General features: G+C 51.9%; 1 protein-coding gene across 6 annotated transcripts in view; it reads right to left on the bottom strand.

Moving 5' to 3' along the window:
- Positions 1 to 22980, bottom strand: part of GRAMD2A (GRAM domain containing 2A) — a 30891-nt gene extending 7911 nt beyond the window's left edge. For 2 of the 6 annotated variants that reach the window (XM_064480745.1, XM_064480748.1), the window contains exons 1-2: positions 14225 to 14280; positions 467 to 547 (exon numbers count right to left, since the gene is read on the bottom strand). In XM_064480745.1, the coding sequence (XP_064336815.1) occupies positions 467 to 537 (71 nt within the window). In that variant the 5' untranslated portion in view covers positions 538 to 547; positions 14225 to 14280. Of the gene's footprint in view, positions 1 to 466; positions 548 to 642; positions 694 to 747; positions 3763 to 10454; positions 10520 to 14224; positions 14281 to 22882 lie in introns of those variants that run through there. The other 4 variants (XM_031440891.2, XM_064480747.1, XM_031440893.2 and 1 more) reach the window with 4 other exon arrangements.
- Between the last annotated feature and the right edge of the window lie 498 nt (positions 22981 to 23478).

Genomic DNA, 23478 nt, shown 5'->3' with positions numbered 1-23478 from the left:
GGAGGCCCAGGGAGGGGGCCCGGTCTGGGGAGTGGGCGCCGCAGAGGCGTCAGACTCACGGCTCCGGGGCCTGGCCATGGGCCATGATCCCGGCAGGACTGCCCTCCTTGCAGCCGCGTCCCCTCGGCCTGGAGCTCTGCAGTGAGGAGCTGGGCAGACTCGCCTGACCTGACAGAGGCTACCACGGCTGGCAGAGAGGGGGTGGTGCTGAAACGCAAACCTTTGCCCTGGCCAGGTTGGCCTGCGGACAGGTGGGCAGGGAGGAGGCTGGTAACCCGAGAAACCTGGACGCTGCTGGGTCCCAGCGCGCTGGGACAGGCCTGAGAGTGGGAGGAAGAGGCCCCGGGCAGCCTGTGTCCAGCCTAACACCCTGACTCAGCCTTAAGGTCCGCCTTCTAACAGGTCACCTCCTGAGGGCTTCCCACCCCCAATCAGTATGTACATCTGACCGGGAAGGAGGCCTCACCTGGAGTCTGGGGGTCTCTGGACCCTGTCTAGTTTTTCTGTGCTCTTCAGGGAAGCCGTCTTTCCATGCATCTGTTGGTTGCTGCAGAGAAACAGACCTGCATCAGGAAGGGGGCTCTCTGGAGACACCTTTCCCAGCCAGCTCCCCCATGCCCAGGGCAGCTGCCTCTGCCCCACCCAAGACGGGCCCTGCTCTCCAGGGCAAGGCTGAAGACGTCCCAGTCCAGACGCAGCAGCCCAGGCGAGGGTTCAGGGCAGCTGGTGGGGAGGAGTCCCACTCACGTCTTCCCTGCAGGCTGTTCAGTTTATGCCTGGGTGTGAAGGAGGATCAGTCCACCAGGCAGCTGGGAGGCTCCAGCCCCATCCGTGAGGAGGCGCAGTGGGAGGGCGGGCCCTGAGACCCGCTCACGCCTGAGAGCCACAGCTTCAGAGGCACCCGGGCAGTATTACCGTAACCCGTCGGGTCCCGGGAAAGGGTTCTGAGCGCAGGAGGCCTTATCAAGGCTGCGCAGCTGGCAGAGCACAAGTGTGGACGGGAACGCACAGGTGAGCGTGGGCTGGGAGGGGCGGGGCCGCCCCACGTCAGGAAGGGGCCTCGACGCCTTCCCACAGTCAGGGTAGCTCAGCCCTGAGAGCCAAACCATCTCAAAAATGTCCCAGAGGAAGGGGCCCGGAGGGAGGAGACGCCTCTCCCCGGCCAGGTGGGGCTCCTCAACAGCCTTGGAGCTCATGCCTCCGCCACACAGCTCCAAAGCCCGCGGTTCCCTGCTTCCTGCTCCTCCAGGGCAGACGGACGAGGAAGCAACAAAGCCAAGCGGTCAGACTAGCCGCCTGTGAGTGGGCCCGGGGCTGCCAAGAGGCCGGACCAAGGCCGGGCAGCGTGGTGGTCGTGACCAGGTCACGGGGCCTGAGCAGGTGAGGAGCCGGAGCCTGGAGCCCGCGGTGCCAGCACTCCGCCCCTCTCGGCAGTGTAACCAGGCAAAGTCAGCGTTCCCTTCTTCAAGGACGGCTACCGCCCCAGCTGGTATCTGCCAAGACCCTCTGAGGTACTGGCCTGACGCCCTCCCACCCCACTGCACAGAGTAGGAAACCGAGCCGCCAAGGGGACAGGCTGTGCCCAGTGTCGCAGGGTGAAGAGCCACATGACCTCACCCGCAAAATTGGCCCAGCCACGGCCGTGTGGCCTGGTGACCTCTGTCCTCAACCTTATGGAGAGTTTTGGGACACACCTCAACACCTATTTCCTGATTCTTGCAAAGTGACAAGTTGTGCTAGTGATTCGACTCTGACTCCTACAGTTAATTTCTGGATTTGGTTCCATCGTTACACACGTCACAGAGGCTTTTCCCCCTTGATTTTTTTAATGCTTACTGTAGAAAATATGAGAAATACAAAATACGTAAAGTGTGATGATCGAAATCACCCATAAGAAAAAAATCCCCCCCCAAATCACCCAAAGAAAATGTTTATGCATGAGGGTGTGTAATGTAAGCGGGGTTGTGTATCACACCGCTTGTACGCCCAACCTCTGTTGTTTAACCTGGTCTCTTGAGAAGCTCCCCGTGTCACTGCTCACTCCTCAGATAGATTCTCAGAATGGCATTAGTGGCTGGAGAAGGAACATTGCTCAGGATCTTTAGACCTACTTCCAAGACGCTTTCCAGATGCTCCACCAGCGCGCATGGCCTCCAGCGCTGCACGGGGTGCCGGCTTCCCCGTCAGCCAGCCCCACACTGGGTGCTACCTTTTCCTCACCGCTGAAAATTTGACAGGTGAAAATACATTGTTTTCACTTCTACGTCTGCTTACTGATAGGCTGCACACTCTGCCAAATACACATTAACAACTGGGGTTTCATCTGTGAAATGTCTGTAAGGATCTCCTTCTTACTGATTTGTATACATTGCTTTTTGAGAATACGAATCCTTAGTTTGTCATTTTTGCAGATACTTCCCCCCGTTTGCCGTTTGCCTTTTAGTGCTGTCTGTGGGATTGCTGTGAACTGTGCTCCATTTCTGCGTGGTGGGTCCCATCCCTCTCTTCCCCCTCTCCCTTCCCTTCTTGGTTTGAGCGCTGCGATAGGAGAGGCCCCCAAGACAGAGCACGGACAGGTCAAACCAACGAGCCCTTCGGAAGCCGCAGTGCGGCCGACGGGCGTGGGCCCGGCCCTAAGGAACACTCTCCAGCCTGGAGGACCAAGGGTAAAACGGGACCCCGAGAGGAAGGAGGAGCTTGGCCATGGTTCCAGAGGCAGGGAGCCTGTCCCTCGGGCACTGGAATGTGTGATTTTGAGTTGTCGGGGCTGCATGAGCTCAGAGGACACACAGGGTGAGAGTTGCAGTCAGGCTCCCAGAGACAAGGAAGCTGAGCCTTACCAGCTGGGTGGGACGATTATCCAGCTTGGCTTCCATCACCTAACCTTGTGCGGAGAATCACGCCTCTGCGTGAAGTAAACCCAGCTCGTCCTTAGGTTCAAATGTCACTTTCTCAGGGAGGGGCGCCTTCCCTCGGCCCTTCCCCAGCCTAGCGATGAACCCTGCTGGTGGCACTCACAGCCCAACCCCAGGCTCCCTCCGGGGCCCTTGCCGCACTGGTCGGTGGGCTCTAACTGTCCATCTCCAAGGGCCGTCAGGGACTCTGCCTCTTCCGCCACCGCACGCCCTGAGCCCGGTGCAGCAGGCACTCGTGACACATCTGAGGACAGACTGTGCGAACTGTTAAGAAAGGTCAAGAACAGAGACTGGAGGAGAGACGGACCATGAGAATAACAAGAGAAGCCCGTCACATCTCCCACAGCATCTCTGTGATGAAAATAAGGGCAATCAAACAGGAGCTGCTTAGGGAAATGTCTCAAAGGTGCTTAAACTAAAAACAACTCTTTTCTGTGTGATGAACAGGACGGTCACAAGCCATTCCTTTCATGTCCATGGATTAAAGCCAGCCCCCTCTGGCCACCCTGATAACGCTGTTGGTGCAGAGACCCTGGTGATGAAATGCATCGCCTTCAAGTCAGACTTCCTGCTACTTCTGTCCTGTAGTATTTGTTTAGATGAGTGAAAATAAAGAGATGTTAGCAAAGTCAGATGAAAAACTAGGTCTGGGGCGATGGGCACTGAGCATTCACCAACAGAACCAGCCAGGCGGGGTCCACCCAGGGACCACCAGGGCCCTGCCCCAGAGGAAGGAGGTGGCCGGAGCGGGGAACACAGAGTGGGAGTTAGCCTGGCCCCCGACCCTGCTGGCGGCCTCCGTCCAGTCCCACACAGACTTCCTTGAGCCAGTTGCTCTTGCTCTGTGGAGGGTGAACTGAAACCCCTGCCCACCCATCCCCACCCCACCTCACGTGCAGACTGGGCAGTTAATATCGGGGTCAAGTCAACAACCATTCTTTCAATCCAAGTCAGAAAAATGTCATCATTGTCATGAGGGGGACAGAGCAGGGGAGGCTCAGTAGTTAGGACGCTGAAGACGGTAGGAAAGGCCTGAAAATCCCTCAGATGAGGCCCTGTCTCCCTGCTGAGCCTGTTCCCAAGGCAAGATGCCAGTCCAGAGGACACCGCTAGTGCTGGCCTGGTCCTCCTGCCTCACTGGCTGCTGTGGGGCTCAGGCTACTTGCCCCTCCCTTCCTTCTGTCCACAGATACTTACGGAGCCAGTCACCCCATGAGCCCACTACGGGCCTGCCCAGCCCAGGGCTGCCAGCAGGGAGAGGCGTCAGGAGAGGAGCCAGGCACATCAGAGGTTAGGGGAGGGAGGGAGCGGGGATGCACAGGAGACCCAGAGAGGCAAGGATCTAGCTGCTTCCCGCAGACTTCCCAGGACACCCGCCACACGTGCTCTGCTCCAGGTGCCTCTGCCAGGCTCAGAACACCTGCACCAGGCAGACACTCCCCAGTCTCAGCCCCAACCTTGAGGCATCGACGCTCCCGAGTGGCGGGCCCTGTCGTCTGGACGAGGCCAGCGAGGTGAGCCCAGCATCACACCCACCCCGCCAAAGGCTCCGCCCTCCACGGCTCCTGCCTCTCCCCACCCCCACAGCCACTCAGCCCCCAGGGCCCGAGAGCTGCGCCGCCACTTAGCCCACGACACCATCTGCTGTGGTCACTCCCGCTGCACCAGGCCAGCCAAGGCCACCACCGTCTTTTCCTTGGATGCCGGCAACAACTTCCCAACGAAGCCTGCCCCCGGGCTTGCCCTAACACATCCAGCCCTCTGCCACCTCCATAATGCCAACAGGGCCACCTGGGGCGCAGAGCTGGGCCTGCCCCTCTCCTTCTGCAGCTCTTTCTCGCCTCCTCCGCTGGCCTCCCTGACCCCCTGCTTCCTTGCCAGCCTCGCCCATGCAACTCAGCTGAGCGCCGTGGCTTCCTCACGTGGCAGCCCTTCAGCCCTGCATGTTTGCTCTGCCTGGAATACCTTGTCGTGCATAACTACCTAGGGAATGCCTGGTCATCTCTCAAGCCCCAGCCCAAATGTCTCCTCCTCCATGAAGCCTCCACTTGTCTGTTTACACATCTATCTCCCCCGGTTGACTCTGAGCCCCACCAGTGGCATGCCTTACACATCTCTGTATCCCCAGCACACAGCAGGCACCTAGGGTTTGCTAACAGGATGAGTGAAGGAGAGGCAGAGAAAGAGACATGATGATGCTCCAAGAGGGAGGAAGGGAGGAAAAAGCCAGGCCCTAAGAGTGAAGGATGCCCAACAATAAGAAGAGGGGTGGACAGGAGCTGCCGGGGGTCACCCACAGACAGGCCCTTCCCTCCAGGAGCCCCAGCCTGGGGAGAGGGAGGCAGACAGCCCAGGCCCGGCAGCACCAGGCACCCAATTCATGCTGGTTGACTGATCCAAGGGGAGCTCAGGTGAGAGGTAGAAGACATACGGAAAAGGAGAACGTTGCTCAGACGGGATGGGATGTTTGGGAAGAAGCACAGGCTGGGCCCCTCCCTCCTGCCCGCACTCCCAGGGCTGCCGCACGCACAGGCAACACTCCTCCAGCTCAGCCAGCCCCCTTCACCACAACCCTTCCCAACCTCAGGGCCTGCCTCCCTCCCGGCCCCCCCAGCCTCTGGCAGGAGCAGTGCCCGTGGCCGATGCTGAGCAGAAAACTTGGCCCGGCCCAGCAGCCTGAGCCAGCTGGGCCTCGTGGTCACAGGCGCGTCCCCTCGGGCATCTCCTCCTCCAGGGAGGGGCCCACACTCTCCTGAGCTGTCTTCTAATGGACATCTGAGATGCTACAGTGTCCTGTGGGTCCCGTCAGCTCTTCTCAAGGCCAAGGACAGCTCTACGCTCTCCTGCAGCCAGTCAGGGCACTGGGCCCCAGTCAGCTCCGAGAGACCTACTCTTCCAAACAAAAACCACATCTTAGCATCAGGTCCCTGAGATGCAAACCCCAAGAGGGCGGAAACAGCCACCTAGGGACAGGGAGCTGAGCGGACATGTCCTGGAAGGAACAGTAGCCACTGGTGCTCAGTGGCCTGGACCTTGGGGCACCTCCAAATTCCTCCAGGTTCCCCCCACCCCACCCTACCTGTCAGCACACAGCTCGCCACCTACTTCACAGAGAAGACAGACCATCCTGTTAACTCTAATATATAGCCTGCTGGGTACACACTAAAATTACCAGCAGGGCTTTTTAAAAAACCAGCTAAATAAAAGCGGTGCCTGAGCCCTACCTTAGACCAGCTGCATCCGCATCTCTAGGGGCGGCGTTTCGGCATCTGTGCACATTTAACTTGTTAGGGATGCAAAAGTTCCATGTGAAAAAGTGCACATGAAATTAGTGTACCACGCAATGCGTTTCACAAACAGAGCCGACCTGAAAACCAGCCCCCAAGAAGCCCCTCCTGCTCCTTCTGGTCTCACTGCCCTCTTCCCCTCACGACCCCCCCCCCCAACAAGGATAACCATCATCCTAACTGCCGTCGACGGACAGCCTTTGCCTCTTCGGGGACTTTCCGTGGATGGAATCAGGTGGTCCGTGCTCCTCTGCATGGCGTCCTTTACTCAGCAACGCACTTGTGAGACTCATCCCCAGAGCTGCATGTGGTTGCAAACTGCATTTTCACTAATGTTGAGAATTTCATTACATGGACATATTGGAACTGATGTGTTCATGTCACGACTGAGGGGCATTTTACAGCTGAGCCTCCAGCCTTGGCCTGTTACGAAACCGCTGTCAACATTGCAGCACCCATCTGTGGACACAGGCATTCATTTCTCCGGGTAAACACTTCGCATTGGAATTGCTGGGTCATGAGGCTCAGCTTCAGGCTTTTAAAAGCTCTCGGGTGATTTTAAACCCCTCCTTTCTTTGTGGCTTAGAGGGAGGCGCATACCTCCTGGTCTCCAAGGGCCAGTCCTCCCACGTGGGTTCCGGACTGGGGACCCTGACCCTCCTGTGCCTTCCCCTGGCCCTCTGGAGTTCCAGGAACACCCCTGGCTAGACAAGGAATCACACTGTTAACAGAGACTTCCTCCGTCTGCGAAGGTCACAGAGCACATTCACTAAGTTGTGCCAAGGAAGCAAGAAGAGCAGCCTTCGCGGGTGGCAGCAGCTGGCTCTGAGCCACACTGGGTCCTTCCCAAGAGCCTCCCCCTCCTTCTCTCGGGACCACTGTCCCAACATACAGCCTGGAAACTGGTTGACAAGACCTCTCCCCAAGGGAAACTGGAACGGTGTGGACAGAACCAGGCTCATCGTCAAGACACTGAAACTTGAAGAGAAAAGGTGATCTTCTTTTGCAAAAAAAATAACTCAGTCATTTCTTACATAGAAGCTGCACCTCACTTTGTGTTTTCTAAGCTGATATCCCACATCCAGGACAACCACAGCTTAGCCCTTTCCACCGACTGGAAGCCGGAAAAAAGTCCCCAAATTGATTTCCATACTGAATGTGAGGGGGTGGGGCTCAGTGAGCTGGGACCCCACCCGGCTGTCCTGCTCAGACACCCCAGCGAAGGACTCAGGGTGGGCCGGGCACTCAGCAGAGTCACAAACCCTACCTCCCAGGAGCGGGTATGAGGACCCCGCACCCGGGAACACGCTTCGTTTCCCTTTACTACCTGTGGCAGCTCTGAAGTGGTGAGGGGTGTGGGGGGGCCAGGGGCCGGCTTCCCAAGACAGCACAGTTTGTACCAGATGACCCTGGCCACGCCGGACAGACCCACAGGTGGGCTCCAGGCCCGAGCAAAGCCACCCGCAAGCTGACCAGCGGCCTCTTTAGAACGAAAAGACAAGCTGGCTCATCAGATCCCCTTTCTGATGAATCCCAACTGGGAAACAGGAGATGCGAAGGGGTGTGGCCAGAGGCAGCGGACAGGCCTGAGCGAGCCCAGGTGTGCTGGGCCCACCTGAGATGGGGCCTAGAACGAGCAAGAGAGTGAAGAGAAGTAGGTGAGCCATGCCCACCCCCCACTGGGAGACAGCACAGAGGGCCCACCCCCCACTGGGAGACAGCACAGAGGGCCCCCCTCAGCTGCTCCTTGACTTTCCACTCTGCTCCCAGTGCCCCAGCTCTTGCTGCCAGGACCAAAATCCCCACCCCACGACCACACACAAGGGCCCACGTGTGATGCCATTTAGCATATTCTGTGGGGCAGGTGGTACAACTTACATTTCACGAGCAAAGAAGGACGGCTCAGCTGGGGTCACTGGCAGGGCCAGGACTCCATAGAGGTCTGCCACCCATGCCTGTGGGTTACCACACCCCAGTGAGCCCTCCGCGCCGAGGAAAGGGAGAGGACTCTGAGGAAGGCTCGGAACAAGTCTGGCACTATTCACCAGGGAGCCTGGAGGTGGGGAGAAGGAGGTGAACAGAGCTGGCTCATAGTCTCCACTAATCCTTAGACCAGCTGTAGTCATGCAAGGGAGATACACCATCCCCAATACACAGATGAGGAAACTGGGGCCCGGAGAGATAACGCACGCTGCTCCTGACCACAAAGCTGGACAGTAGTGGAGCCTGAATTCAAACTCCAGTCTGGCTGAAAGCATGCACTCTGCATGTGGCATGCTGCCTGGAGGGCCCTGAATTCTGCCCCCTCCTAGAGCTTTCCCTGGCTGCAGGGCCAGGCCCCAGCTCTCCCCATGAACCCCATCCCTGCAGAGATGACCACGCAGGAGCCCCTCTGGGGAGTGGGGTTCCCTAGATCAGAACCCCTCCTCAAGCCTTTATCTCCCTCACTCCAAGAACCAAAACACTGGGCGAGCTAGTTGCTCAGGAGATGTGGGCTGGCCCAGCCCTCTGGGGGTGGCTGGATCCAGCCTGAACAAGGACCCCTTTGAGCTCGGGTGCTAACAAGAGCTCCTTCTACCTACAAGGATCTCAGAAACCCTGGGTCCTCCCACCCCGTGGGAGCTGGGAGGACCAGAGCAAGGCTGGCCCCATCTCCCACTCCCGGCAGCCAGGTCGGCTGGACCAGCCCCAGTTAAAGGGCCCCAGCCCCTCTTCCCTGCTCCCTGACCTCCCACCCTGGCCTGGGCTCTCCCAGCACACCAGAAAGGCCCAGCTCCTCATGGGGACAGGATTCAGGAGCCAAGTGCTCAGACCGATGCCTCTCCCGCCCTCAGGAGCTGTGCTGAGCTGCCGCTCCCAGCTCTGTCTGGGCCCTGCTAGCTGAGCTGGCTCCTGCCCAAGATGGAGGCCCCTCGTCCTGTCCCTCAGCACCCTCCTCCCCGGGCCTGCCCACACCTCCGGGAGCACAGCCCCAGCTCCCCCCCACCCCGCCCCCAGCCCCCACCAGGCTCTCTGCTCAGGTGTCCCTCTTGGCTGCCTGTTTATGTGGCTGTCTCCCTCCCAGACTGTCTGACTCACCTCTTACCCCTGGCCTTGCACAGCCTCAGCATACAGTAAGTGCTCAATAACTTTTTACTGCATAGACAAATGCTCCCTGCGGAAGACTCATCTGTATAATTTGTTCAGCAGCAGTGGGGCCTCGAGACACAAACATAAGACCTGGAGTGACAGCACCCGCCCAAGGTTGCCTCTGCTCCCCCCGACCCTCTGGGTGGCCCGCAGGCACCTCCCTCTGAGCTGCTCCCTCCTGTGTAAAATGGGGAAAGTCCCCTCGCGGACGTGCAGATGGTCAGGGTCCAGCCCTGAGGAAGGGCGGGTTCTCACAGCCTTGTCCACTGAGCCTCACACCCCTGCCTGCACCACTGAGAGCTGAGGTGCCCACCCCCCTCTTACCATCTGTCCCCTGAAGGATGCTCAGAGGTGAGCTGTCCTGGGAAGCAGAGCTGGAGGCCCCCCCCCCCGCCCCGTACTGCACCCACAAAACTCCATACGTGTCCTGCAGACTGACTCTTTCCCCTGGGGCTACAGCCAGAGACAGCAGCTGTAGACAGGGCCCTCTTCGCACCTGGGCGGCACCCAGGGACTGCCTCCCACAGCGCTGGCCCAGCCATCCTCAGGACCCCACCCCACTTCTCCCTCCACCAAAGGTTGGAGGCCAGCAGTTGCTGCCCGCTTCCTGGCCAGAGCTCAAAGGCCTGCAGAGCGGGAACAGTTACCAGGGAAACACGGGACTAAGAGCCGGCACCTGGAAGCTTTGCTCCTGGGAGATCCAGGACTTCCTACAAAGCCCAAGCTACCCTGGAGCAGGGAACTGGTTCTGCAGAGAGCGACCTGCCTGCTGCCAGCCTCGCCCACGTGCCCACCGCGGGGCAGCATCAGTTTGAGCAGGCGCCCCTGGACCTGGTCACAGACCACTTTTTCTTGGCAGGCCGCTTGGGGCCTGGCTGTTTCTAGACAAGAAGCTGGTCATTCAGGTCTAAGCACAGACTTGCATTCATTAGGGAACAGAGCACCCCTGTGCTCCTGGGGGCCACCCTCTGCTGGGCCTGCTGGGGGAGGGCCCCGAGACACCCTCAGACGCTCAGATGCCCCCACTCGAGGTGGCCAGGAGGCGTGGCTACTCCCAGGTCAGCTCTGTCCATCCGTGGGTAGCACCCAGAACACCCCACTCCACCCACCCTGGGACACCCACCTCAGAATCACTTTGGCTGAGGGGACCCACTGGGCTCTTCTCCGGGCACAGGCAGTCTCCGAGTGTCTCAGGGTCCCCAGAGAGCCTGGGCGTGGGGACAGGAAGACCGGGAGGCAGGCCTGGAAGTACCTCTCATTGCCGAGGGGCCTTGAGGAGGCCACTTTCTCTTTTTGGGCCTCAGTTATTCCTCCTCAAAGAGGCAAGAAAGTCTCAGGCCAGGAGGGAAAGCAAATATCTGAGGGAATAACAGAGCAGAGCCAGGGACTGGGTGGGCTGCAGGCAGCCACTGGCTCTCTGTGGTCAGAAGCACCCCGACCCCAGGAGAGGCTGGCAGGCGCTCAGCCCCCAAAGGGCCGCCAGCCCCTCTGCCTCCCTCCTACAAACACCAGCTGAAGGCCTGTGTCCGCTCAGCTCTGTGTCAGTGCTGGGATGACGAAGAGGGAGAGGCAGGCATGAAACAAGCATTCATACAGATCAGTACGTAATTATAAGTGTGTGATGTAAGCGATGCAGGACAAGCACCGTGTCCTAGGAGGACTTCTGTCAAGCAGTCCTGAGTCAGCCGTGAAGAGCAGGGAGCCTCCTTGAAGGAGCAGCAGCAGCACTGAGCTGACACCAGTGGGTGCTGACCAAACCGCGGCTGGGGCTGGGGGGACTGCAGGGAGCTGGAGAGGGGTCACTGTGGAGGGGTTATGACATGCAAACGCCCTGAGGTATGTGGCATGTATGAGAAACAGAAACAGAAACAGAGCCTTTGTGTCTGCAGGGTAGAGGTGTGTAATGAAGTGGTGGGCAGTGAGGCTGGAGAGGTTGGCAGGGCTAGATCATGCCCTGGGGCCTAGTAAGGGTTTTTGACATCCTTTTAGAAGCAACTTGGAGCCAACGACGGGATTTAAACAGGGAAATAACACTATCAACTTCGAATGTTAAAGAGATCACTCTAATACATAGATTTGCTTCAAAGTAACCCCAAAAGGATGGCTAGAGGGTGAGTACTGATGAAACAGGGACAACCCTACGTTGGTGGTTACTGTAGCTGAGTGACAGACACATGAGTGTCCATCCTACCTCTCCCCTCTTTTGTGTATGTTTAGAATTTTCCATAGAGACAGACCAGCGAGGAGACTGTATTCCAGCAGAGATGATGTCTCAGACTCGGTGGCAGTGGTGGTGATAGGGCTGAAGGATGAATTCAGAATATATGTTTCCAAGCAGAACAAACCTGGACTTGGTGTAAACTGGATATGAGGTGTAAGGGGAAAAGTGTCAACTATGACTCTAGATTTCTGGCTTAAGCAAGTAGAATACTTCTCTGTTTTGCTGAGACAAAACGGGGGAAATGTCTTGGAAAAAGAATGCATTTGAAGGAAACAATCATAAGCTAAGTCTTGAACACATGTGAGAAACATTTAAGTGACAATGTCAAGTTATATAAGAGTAAGGAGCTCAGAAGAATGGTCCAGGCTGGAGGGATAAATTTCTGAGTTAGCAGCCCATGAATGAGTACAGGAGCTAGAAAAATCCCCCAGGGAGAGTGGGTACAGAAAGAAGAGACGCTATCAACCAGAGTGCCAAGACCAATTCAGTGGGGGGAAGAATAGTCTTTTCAACAAATGGTGTGGGGACAACTGGCTATCCACATGCAAAAGAATTAAGGTGGACCCCTACCTCACACCCTATACAAAAATTAACCCCAAAATGCCAAAGCTAAAGCTATAAAACTCTTAGAGAAAAACATAGGTGTAAATCTTTGTTTCATCAGGTAATGGTCTCTTAAGATATGACAGCAAAAGCACAAGAAATAGAAGAAAAAAAAGACAAATTGAACTTCATCAAAATAAACTTTCATGCTGCTAATGATATTATTCAGAAAGTGAAAACACAACATACAGAGTGAGAGAAAATATTTGTAAATCATATATTTGATAAGGGACTATTATCCAGATTATATAAAGATCTCTTACAATCTTGAAGATATTATACTAAGTGAAATAAGCCAGACACAAAAAGACAAATGCCGTATGATTCCAATTATATGGAGTATCTAGAGTAGTCAGATTCATAGAAACAGAAAATAGAATGGCGGTTGCCAGGGGCTGGTGGGAGGCGGGAACAGAGCGTTATTTAATGGCTACAGAGTTTCAGTTTTGCAAGGTGAAAAAGTTCTGGAGATGAGTTGCACAACAATATGGATACGTATATTTAACACAACTGTGTACAAATGAGCTTAGAAATGTTTAAGATGGTCAATTTTATGTGTTTTTCTTGACTGCAATTAAAATGAAAAAAAAAACTCCTAAAACTGAACAACAGAAAGACAAACAATCGAACTAAAAATGGGCAAATGTTTGAATCAACATTTTTCCAAAGAAGATACCAAATGACAAATAAGTAAATAAAAAGATGCTTGACGTTGCTGGTCATCAGGGGAACACAAATCGAAACCACAGCGTGATACCACTTCACACTGTATCAGTATCAGGTGTTGGTGAGGGTGCAGAGAAACTGGAACCGTCATCCACTGCCGGAGGGATGGCAACGCAGTGTGACTGCTTTGGAAAACATTTTGGTGGCTCCTCAAATAGTCAAACATAGGGTTACTACGGGACCCAGGAATTCTGCTCTTAGGTATGTACCCAAGGAAACTGAAAACTTATGCCCACACAAAATCTTGTACAAAAATGCTCACAGGGTTATAATTCCTATCATAATAGCCAAAAAATGGAAACAACCCAAATGCCCATTAACTGAGCAAGAGATAAGGAAGATGTGCCACACCCATACAGTGCAATACACTTCAGCCATACAGCGGAACAGAGTCCCGATTCCTGTCACAACGTGAATGAACCTTAAAAACATTGTGCCAAGTGAAAGCCAGTCACAAAAGACCACATATCCTATTACTCCATGAACAGGAAATGCCCAGAACTGGCAAATCCACAGAGACAGAAAGTAGATTAGTAGTTGCCAGGGGTTAGAGGAAGGGGAAACCGGAAGTGACTAAGGCACATAGGGTTTCTTTGGGGCTGACGAAACTGCGCTGGAATCAGACAGCGGTGATGGTTACACAACTTTGTGAATACACTAAAAGACCCTGAATGGCACAGTTCAAAGGACTGAATTTTACGGTGTGTGAAGTGCATGTGGGTGAGGAGGATGGGGGAGGGGGAGGGGAAAGAAAGAAGTCTGGAACCTCGAGGACCGCAACGCTTTAAAGCTGTGTGGCAGAGAAGGAGTCCCCCGAGGAGATGCGGCGAGTGGCCCGAGAGGTGGAAAGAAGCCCAGGTGTACAGGCTGTCCTGGAAGCGAAGGAGTGCTTCGAGAGGGAGGGACGGGAAGGCAGTGGAAGTTCGCCGAGCGGCCGAGTCGGAGGAAGGTTGAGAGGCCGTCCCCAACTCAGCAACAAGGAGAGGATCTGCGACTTTCGCCAGAACCGCTCCGCTGCAGCGGTGGGGTCTGAATCCAGATTCGGCTACTGAAGGCGTGCTCCTCCTTCCTCCCTCCCCGCCGGTGACCGCACCCCAGGGACGGGCCGCTGAGCGCGAGCGAGGATGCTGCTGAGCGCGGCCGGAAGCCCGGGCGCCGGCCCGCTCAGCGCCTCCTCGCCCACCGCGGACCCCCCTCCCTCCCGGTGAAAGCCCCGGGGCCCCCGGGGTGGGCAGCAGAAGGCGCCGTCCCTTCCTCTCCGGGCTCCCTGCGGTCGGGAGGGGGCGGCGGCGCGGCCCTCGCCCGCGGCCGCGCCGTCTGGCCCACCTCCCCCGCAGCCTCACCTGACCCCGCTCCGCGCCGGCGCGTGTCCGCAGCTGCCCGCCTTCCTTCCGAAGGGCTGGGGAGCCCTGCCCGCCGTCCGGCGGGGGCCAGCGCGGGGCTGGGGGGCTGCTGGAGGCGCACCGCCCGCGCCGCCTGCTCCCTGAGGAGGGACCCCCGCCCCGCCCGAGACCCGAAGCCGGTAGCTGGCCCGGATTGGGGGTGTCCCGGGCAGGGTCCAGCTCCGCGCCCGGCCGCAGGCTCCGGCTGACTTGCTTCCCCAAACCGTGCTCGGCCAAGGGTTCAGATTCCTGAGCGATGACCGACTCTTAAGGAGCTTACTGGGTCCTGGGACCTCCTCCTCCTTCTCCAGGGAGCACCCCAGATTGTCTAACTGGTGGAAACCCCCTAGGAATGCCTGCTTTCACCACCGTTATTCAACTTTGTTCTGGAAGTTCCAGTTCTTGCACAAAGGCATGAAAAAGAAATGAAAAGTTCATATATTAAAACGAGATGGTTAATATTTGAAACAAGATGGTTAATATTTGTAACATAAACTATCCTAGAAGACACATAATTAACCAGAAAATCAGGGGGGTCAGGGTACAGCTCAGTGGTAGAGTATATGCTTAGCATACACAAGGTCCTGGGTTCAATTCCCAGTACCTCCATTAAAAAAAATAAAAAACAATAAAATTAAATTAAAAAAATTTAAAACCTGGAAAATCATAAGAAAGTGGCCCAGAATTCTTATACTTGGGCACCCGGTGAGGCCAACATGTGATGAGGACAGACAGGCACTGCACTTCTAAGGAGTTCACTGTTATTCTGGTAGTTACAAGGTCAACTAAAAAGTCAATAATTTCTCAGTAGACCTGCAATAAAGTTATAAAATATATTTGGGGAAATGATTCTATTCATATGGCAACAACACATATAAGAAACTCAAGAATAAACTTTTAAAATGTAAAAAATCTATGAGAAGAAGACCACAGACATGTTTACAACGACTGAAAAGAAGACTTGAACAAATCAAAGGATGCATTCTGTTCTTGAGTAGGAAGACAAAGTTTTAAAGAAGTGAATTTATCCCAGATTCCATGCAAGGGCTTTGCCCTACCAGATATCAGAACAAACTACAAAGCTAGAGCAATTACAACATTTACTAGTTCAGGAAAAATTAACAGATTAATAGAACATAAGCAGCAGTCCACAGCATGATCTAGGGATATCTGAGAATTTGGTATACAGTAGAGAAACTGTTTCAAATAAGTAAGAGAAGTTTAGATTGTCCAATAAATGGCATTGGGGCAACTGGCTGCCTCACACCATTCACAAAAATAAATTCCAGGTAGATTAAACATCTAAATATTTCCTAAATCAGTAAAGAACTAAAATAAAATAGAGTATATTAAAATATCAGGAAAGGCCTTCCTTAGCAAGATGTAAAACCCAGAACACATAAAGAATTTAACTGCCTAAAAATTTAAAACTTTTGTATATCAAAAAATCCTTTTAAATTTTTTTAGGGGGAGGCAATTTGGCTTACTTATTTATTTATTTTTAGAGGAGGTGCTGGGGATTGAACCCAGGACCCTGTGCGTGCTAAGCATGCGCTCTACCACTTGAGCCACACCCTCTCCCCTGCACATCAAAATTTAAACTGACAAAGGATTGGCATTTTTAACCTATAATTAGCTCATCCAAGTCAATTTAAGAAAAAGGTAAACAATCTAATAGAAAAGGTGGATAAAGAATATGAACAGGTAGATTCCTGTAATGGCTGCCTCCTGGAAGGCGCTGTCACATGGAACATGACAGCTCGGCATCCTGAGCTCCAGGAAGGGAGTCAGAGAGAATTATACAAATACCGCTGTCTTTGGAAGCTTCAACCTTCAAGATGCAGCCACCTCAAGAGATCAATACCACGCTCTCAAGTTTCAGCGCCCTTGTGCCTCGTCCTCTTTCCATTGCTTTTGGTGCTGCCTGTTGTTGAAGCAGCAGAAGCTGGAGACACACTTGCTCTCTTGCTAGGCGCGGTTCTCAGCGTCACAGGCATCTGGGCCTGTGTAGGGGTATATGCATGAGAGAGAATTGGACAGGTGTGACTTTGAAGGGCCTCCCGAATCAAAGCTTGCCCTGAAAACTTTTATGCTATTGAGGTTCAGAACTGGGCTTTGGTATCTGAAAGTTCCCAAGAAACAATACATAAGGTAGTCTCACATTCTTGGTTATTTCCCTACAAACGGGAACAAACTGATACCCTGTGTAAAATGGAGAGCAAAATGTTTCCTTCATAACAAATAATGCACTGAAAAATGCCATCTGTAATTTGTATTTGCTAGTTAGAAGGAGGGCCAAAGAAGTGAGATGACTAAAATTTGCATAAGTAATACTTTGTTGTTTCAGAATTCTCAGTAGGAAGAAGGAAACTCTTGCCCAGAATCTTGGGAAATGGCTACTGTTCAGTTATAATCACTGTCTCCATCTGTTGAGGACTCTTTTGTCCATTTTTTTTTTTGGATTTTTGTTTTGTTATCTCCCAAGTTAGTATTGTACTTAGATACCAACTACAGCCGGTCAAAAATCAAAACTTATTTCTTTAGGGATGGAAAGTTTAGAAAATGTATTCAATGTATGTAACATTGAATTGGAGAAAAGATTTAATGTAAAAAAAATACTTTATATTGACACTGAAATGAAGAAGAGATTTAATATTAAACAAAAAGCCTTTATATTAACTGAATAATATCTCCACAGTGAGAAGTACTATGTTAAATATAAACCCATTATGTTAGTTTAAAAAAAGAATATGAACAGGTATCAACAAATAAAAATATACTATAATTTATGTCAAAAAAAGAGAATATGAACAGGCAAGTCCCAAAAGAAGAACTATCTGTCTCACCTATCTTATTGGTAAAATTACAGCACTCAGTACTACCAAGGATGTGGAAGATAAGCATTCTTATTTTCCATGATGAGACTGAAAACTGAGTTAACCTTGCAGATATATACCAAATGCGTAAGACATGTAAATCTTTTGATCCTACGACTCCATTTCAGGTATAAGGAAATAAATGGACAAGTAAGCAAAAATTTATATTCATATGATTAACAGTTACGAGAAAAAAGTGGAAATACCAAAGTAATATTTTACCAGTATAATAGATTCCTATGCAAGTGACTAAAAAAAATGGAATATGGCTGCATGTGCTAATATAGAAAAAAGTGCAAAACGTGCTGTTTAGTGAAAAGTAGGTACAAATTCGTAACTTAGATATATCCATTTATAAAATTAGAAAATCTATATTAAACAATAGTGATTATATCTTGGGGAAGAATTAAAGGGTGATTTTCACTCTCAATGGTTTCTGTTCTGTTTGGAATTATAACAGGTATAATACTTTAAAAATCAACAAAAACAATAAAGATATTGAATCTTTTAAAGGTAGATAGGATATCTTCCTTTACTTATTAAATTTCCAAGTCTTAAAAGTTTACTTTTAAGATCTACTGTTGATCAACTCATTGGTGAATGGGCAGCCTCACACATGTGGGAGGGCGGTGTGAGAAAAGGTACATACGTTTACATGTAGATACCAGACAGACCCACAAACATCACCTCTAAGCATTGATTCTTAGGAAATAACTGGACGCATTTAAATGTACAAGAATGTTCACTGAAGTGCAGTTAGAAGAGGAAAAAAAACAATAGGGCATGAACAAATTATGGTTTATTCATAGGACGAAAGGGTATGTAACTATTAAAATGGTATTTATCAAGTTATTTATTAAAACATATTTATAAAAATTAAATCTATATTAACACAAAGGATAGAATTATATAACACTGGAAAAAGCATTATCTAGAACATCATGCGTAATAGAATATATCTGAGGCTGATATTACGAGACCTGTTAGCTTTCCTATTTGCTGCTTTTACATGGGGCCACGGGTTATTTCCAGTCCTGCCAAGTCCTCCTCCATCTTTATGGACCCCAGCCGACAATCTAATGGACACTGGAGTCCAGGCAAGGGTTGCAGGACAGGTCTGTGAACTGGAATTTGGGGCAAAATCATTGTGTCTGAACAAAGGGACACGTCTCTGGAAAGAGAACATTTCACTTTTCTTAGATTTTTAATGTAGCCTATGACTCCCACATGATAGGAAATAAAACTTTAATTTGATCAGCAACAAAATGGGTTTAAAATATAAACTTCAAAACTGATTATCTTAATAAAGAAACACTCGGCTAGCAATGAACACCCTTGGTGCTTAGTTTATGGTCTCTAAATATAATTTCCCACTAGGGAATCAATGCTCCTTAGAGAAACAGCCGATTCCAGAGTTGGGGCAGGAAATACACAAATGAGCCGAAAATACCTAATCATACCAGAAAGCAAGGAAGCCATCAAAGACTGAGGACATGGCACAAGCACTCAGGAGCCAACATGAAGATAGGATAAAGACGGGGCAATCTGAGCATCAAAAAGAATGATGTCTCCAAGCACAGAAACACACCACATATGTTTATATCCCTGAGATTGTCATAATACAAAATGACTCGCTGGTCAACTTTGGTGGCTCTCGTTATTTTGAAAACTTATAAATAAAAGGAAAGGGTGGAGGCCTTTCTAGTACTAAGCTATACCTCAGGGGAACCAAATAATTGAAGAGGGGACATTTCTTTTTATAGAAAGATTCCAGCTAATAAATAAATAATGAAAGAATTATAAATAATGATAGAGTGATACCATTCTGTGATCCCTAATGAAATAATGCATCTGAATAAAATAGTCATCAGTGGCTGCTAACATCCCCCAAAGAGAAATTACCCAACCTTCTGTGCTTCCTCAAGTGCTCAGTACTTCCTGGGTCTGACCTATCTCCAGATCCAACTGCCAATTTGTAGGAAACACTGGAGTCAGAGAAACATTTTAAACAACATCAGGAAACTGGGAAATGGTATAGGAAAAATAAACCAGTTTTTTTTTTTCAACAAATACATTGCAAGAAACAACAAGGAAGAAGAAGAAAAAGAAATGGAAGGGGAAAATTATATAGATTACAAGAAATTATAGAGCAGATATTTAGATTCAATGTTTCAGCCAATGATATAAACCTCATTTGTACCCTTATTAAAAATTTTTAAATGGCACAAAAACATTTATGAGATGATGGGGGAACTTTAAATGCTGACTAGCTATCTGATGACTTTAAGGAGTTATTTTTCAGATGCGAAAATGGTATTTTAGTTATATTTTTAAAAGACCTTGTCTTTTATAGACACACACTAAAATAGTTGTGGACGAAATGATATATCTTAGATTTGCTTCAAAATAACCCAGGACTGAGGGAGAACGGAGGCCGCGGCGGGGTGATTGGCGAGCCTGGGCACTGGGCACAGGCTGCTTGTTAGTCTCTCTCCTTTTGTATATGTTTGAAACTCCCCACAACAAGAAAATTTAACAATTAAATATGTAAACATTTTTCAACTTGTTTGGAAATCAAGGAAGCCCAGCATGAGTATCAATTCCAAGGTAACGTTTCTGAGTTATTTTAAAATAAAATTTCTGGTTTGTCCTTCAAAATCTAAGAATTATTTTAAAATAACATTTTGTGTGGTCCTGGTGACTATGGGCAAGTTTCAAATAATTTGATTAATGTTAACACATATTAGAAATATTTAATTTTTTTCTATAGGAGAGGAAATGAGAAAAACATTCTCATAACCAGTCACAGCTGTCTGCTCAGGCATCCCACCCACACCGCTGCTCTGACCTGAAGTCAGTGAACAAAGGGACATCAATGAAATGAAATACAAATAGGATTTTGACAATTATTTAATATGCCATGATGTGCCAGGTCAGCACCTTAGGAGGAAAAGCAATTAATGTTTGACTTAAACTAATTATTTATATATTTTTCATTTCATTTTTTTTTTTTACATTTTTTGGGGACGGGTAACTGGGTTTGTTTATTTATTTAATGGAGGTACTGGGGATTGAACCCAGGACCTCATGCATGCTAAGCATGCGCTCTACCACTAAGCCTCCCCTCACCGGTCTTTTTTAAAAATATTATTTCATATTTTTAAAAAATAATGCCAGCCAAAAACCAATGTCTTCTTTAAAAATTAACAATGAGAGTTTGTAGTGGATTTTAAACATCACCTGAGGAAACACTAATTTAGGATAACGACCGAAAGATTGTTTCAACCTCCACAGGTTATTAAGACGCTCCAGCCCTATATTATGACCGAGCATTTGTAAACTAATGAAAATGCCTGGTTGTGGTGGGGAGACGGAAGGAACCAGCCTGCCTTGTAGAGGCTTACATTCGAGGGAACAGCGCCTTCCTTCTGGAATCCTGGCTGTGGCAGGCAGGGACTCCCTGGGGAGGCAGGTACTTCTTAATTACACAGGTAGCTCCCTTCCTAGGGCTTCTGACCCACTCCCCTCCTTCCTTCCCTACGTTAGTAAACAGCTGGGGAATTAATCAAAGCTTCAAAGGTTGGTGATAACCCAGTGACAGACTGATGCCCTGAAGCCCAGGTGAACAGCAGCACAGTGGCCAAGACTGACTTCATGCCAAACTTACACTTGCATAAGAGATGGCTGCAGAACTGGGAGAAATTATTTTCACTCCTCAGGAAAGAAGAAAAGCAAATTATTTTCTGGTGTCCAGACTCAGACCCTGGACACCAAAGAGGAATGCTGCAAAGTCTCAACATCATGGGCTGTCCACAGGTAGTCATGGCAACAAAGCAATTATGTAAAGAGATAAAATACTTTCAGAAATCCAGGGGAAAACAGGTTAGCAGAATTCCTGAATGACTGCATGGAGAAGGCCTTTAGGGAGCCTACAGTCCAATCTCCTTACCTTATGGTGGCAAAGCAGGCCCAGAGAGGGGACCTCACTTGTCTCAGGTTGCAGCAAAGGAGGAACAGTGTGAGGCTTAGCACTCACTTCTGATTCCCGTAGAGAGGCTCTTCATGCTGGTCTGATAAGTATGGCATGTGGCATTCAAGGGCCAGAGCCATGACTTAACCATGTTAAGGACTGGGAGGGGTCACCCAAGCAAACACGTGGAAGAACTTCAGGGAGGCTGGGTAGCTTAAACCCATCTTGAGTACTGCTGACCTCAACCTCAGGGGGTCATCCTAGGGAGATAGATGGGCACACAGGTCCTTCTGGTCTGCAGTAAGGCTCTGAAGGGCCCACCTAAGCTCAGAAATTTCAAAGCAACCAGTAACATCCAGGCATGGACAGGACCCGGGCTGTCCCCTGTAGGCTATTTAGAATATTCTCCCAAAGGCAAGTCAGGAAGAACTTCGACTTGGCCCCAGCAGAAATGCTCCTGGAAGCTCAGTGGCAGCTTCTAGAGCTGCCCGCTTGCCCCAGAGATGCCCATTGCTTAGCTGATCCTGTGGAACCATAACTTTGGACCTGAGAGTGTCTGCCAGTGTGATCAGAGGGCTGTGGAAGGAGCACACTGGTGCCCTCACTGCAGGATGGGAGGGACACTCTCTACTTCCCCTCTCCCTGCAACCCCATAGGTCTTCCCTCTGAAAGGAGCTGGACTGCAGAGCCAACTAGAAGTCCACCTGGGCAAAGGCATCACGGATTGTCAGAGCGTTCTCTCATTCCCTAGGAGCCTGGTTCCAGCCAGGATGGGCGGGGCAAGCAAAGCAAAGAAGGGCAAATGCCAGCTAGGCAGAGCCCCACCAGCCTCTTCGAGGACAGGACAGAAGGAGCCCTTAAGCATTCTGCCAGCTCCTGTACTTGTGTGGATTCGGCGCTGGGCTCACACCACATTCACGCCATCTGTCCCGGTGCTCCATGGCCAGGGAGGCCAGGCTGCCCTTCAGAGCTCAGGCTGCGGGTTTTGGGACCTCGGCAAGGGCAGGAACTTAGAGCTTCATCCACTGGCTCTGTCTTCCCCAAATAATCCTACCCCAGGGCCCCAAGACCTCAAGGGGCAGCGGTCACAATTCTTGGTGTCACCTGAAACGCCGCCTCCCGCCTGCCCTGCCTCCCTGCCCCTTTCCCCAGCTGCAAGAACTTCCCTTCCTCCGAGGGTGACAGTGGAACAGATCTCGAGGTTGAGACCGGCCCCAGCCCGCCCGACGGGGACGGGCCTGACTCCCGGGCGCGGCCGAGTCGTGCCGGGACAGCTCCGCGCTGCCTCCCGGGCAGCCGAGCGCCGCTACCACTGCAGACCCGGCTACGAGAGGAGAGAGGCTGACCCTTCGCGGGGTCAGAAGGGAAGCGCTGCCCTTGGGCGGGGGGCAGTCAGAACTGGGGGTCGATAAGGCTGGGAGATGAATGAATGGATGGCCAGCGACAGCGGCGGAGGAGGGCGAGGTGCTAGTGGACCACAGGGGGCGTCCCAAGGAGGGTGTCCTCCACCTCCCTGATGCCGCCCGGCCGCCCCTCCGCTCCCAGGTGCTGACCCCTCGCCCGGAACGCAGACGGCCGGACACCCCTCCCCCGAGAGGACGCCCAGCAGCCCGGGAGGCGCCCGGGTCCGCATCCGGCGCCCGAGAAGTGCCTGCCCCACGGGCAGAAGGCGCCGAGGCTCAGCGGGCCCCGCAGCCGCCGGTCCCTCCGGGCGGCGTCCCTCCGCGGCGGCTGCGGGCCCCCGAGGCCGGTCCGCGGGCCGCGGCCCCTTACCTGCTCGCCTCGGCGGCCTCGCCCCGGCTCAAAGCGGTCACCGCACAGCCTCCAGCGAGCGCCGGGGACCGCACGGCGGGACGGAGCGCCTGCCCCGGAGGACCCGCCCCCGAGCGCCCATTGGCTGGTCGCGCGGGACGGGCCCAGCCCATTGGCCGCTCCTTCCTCTCTCCAGAGCCAGGTGGGGCTCACGCTCCGCTCAGATCCTACCGCTCGGTCCTTGGCACCGGAAAGTCCCGGAGGCCAGGGCCAGGGTCTGCGCCCTGGCTGCTCTCCGCTAGGGCCTTGGTGCCTGCTCCAGGTTCTTCCTCTTCCGCCTCGAGCCCGGTGCCCTCTGCAGCCACCAAATCCCACCTTCGTATAAAACCTCCCAACGCTAAGCTCCAGGGTAGTTTCAATTTCACTCCACACCAGAGAAGTGATATGCGTAGGGAACACCACAGGGGACTTTGAACAGGAGAACTGGATGTCAGACAGCTCGGGAGCTGGAATGATTTCATGTGCTTTTCCCAGAGTTCCGGACTTCAGTGTCTCCCCAGGTAAAGTTTTTGGAGATGTCTGGAAAGGGACTGAAGATGGCCAGAAATCAAGAGTGG

The sequence above is a fragment of the Camelus dromedarius genome, chromosome 29 (assembly GCF_036321535.1).
Source record: "Camelus dromedarius isolate mCamDro1 chromosome 29, mCamDro1.pat, whole genome shotgun sequence".
Taxonomy (NCBI): Eukaryota; Metazoa; Chordata; class Mammalia; order Artiodactyla; family Camelidae; genus Camelus; species Camelus dromedarius.
Note: the sequence above shows the minus strand (reverse complement) of the source record. Positions and strands in the feature narration are given on the sequence as shown.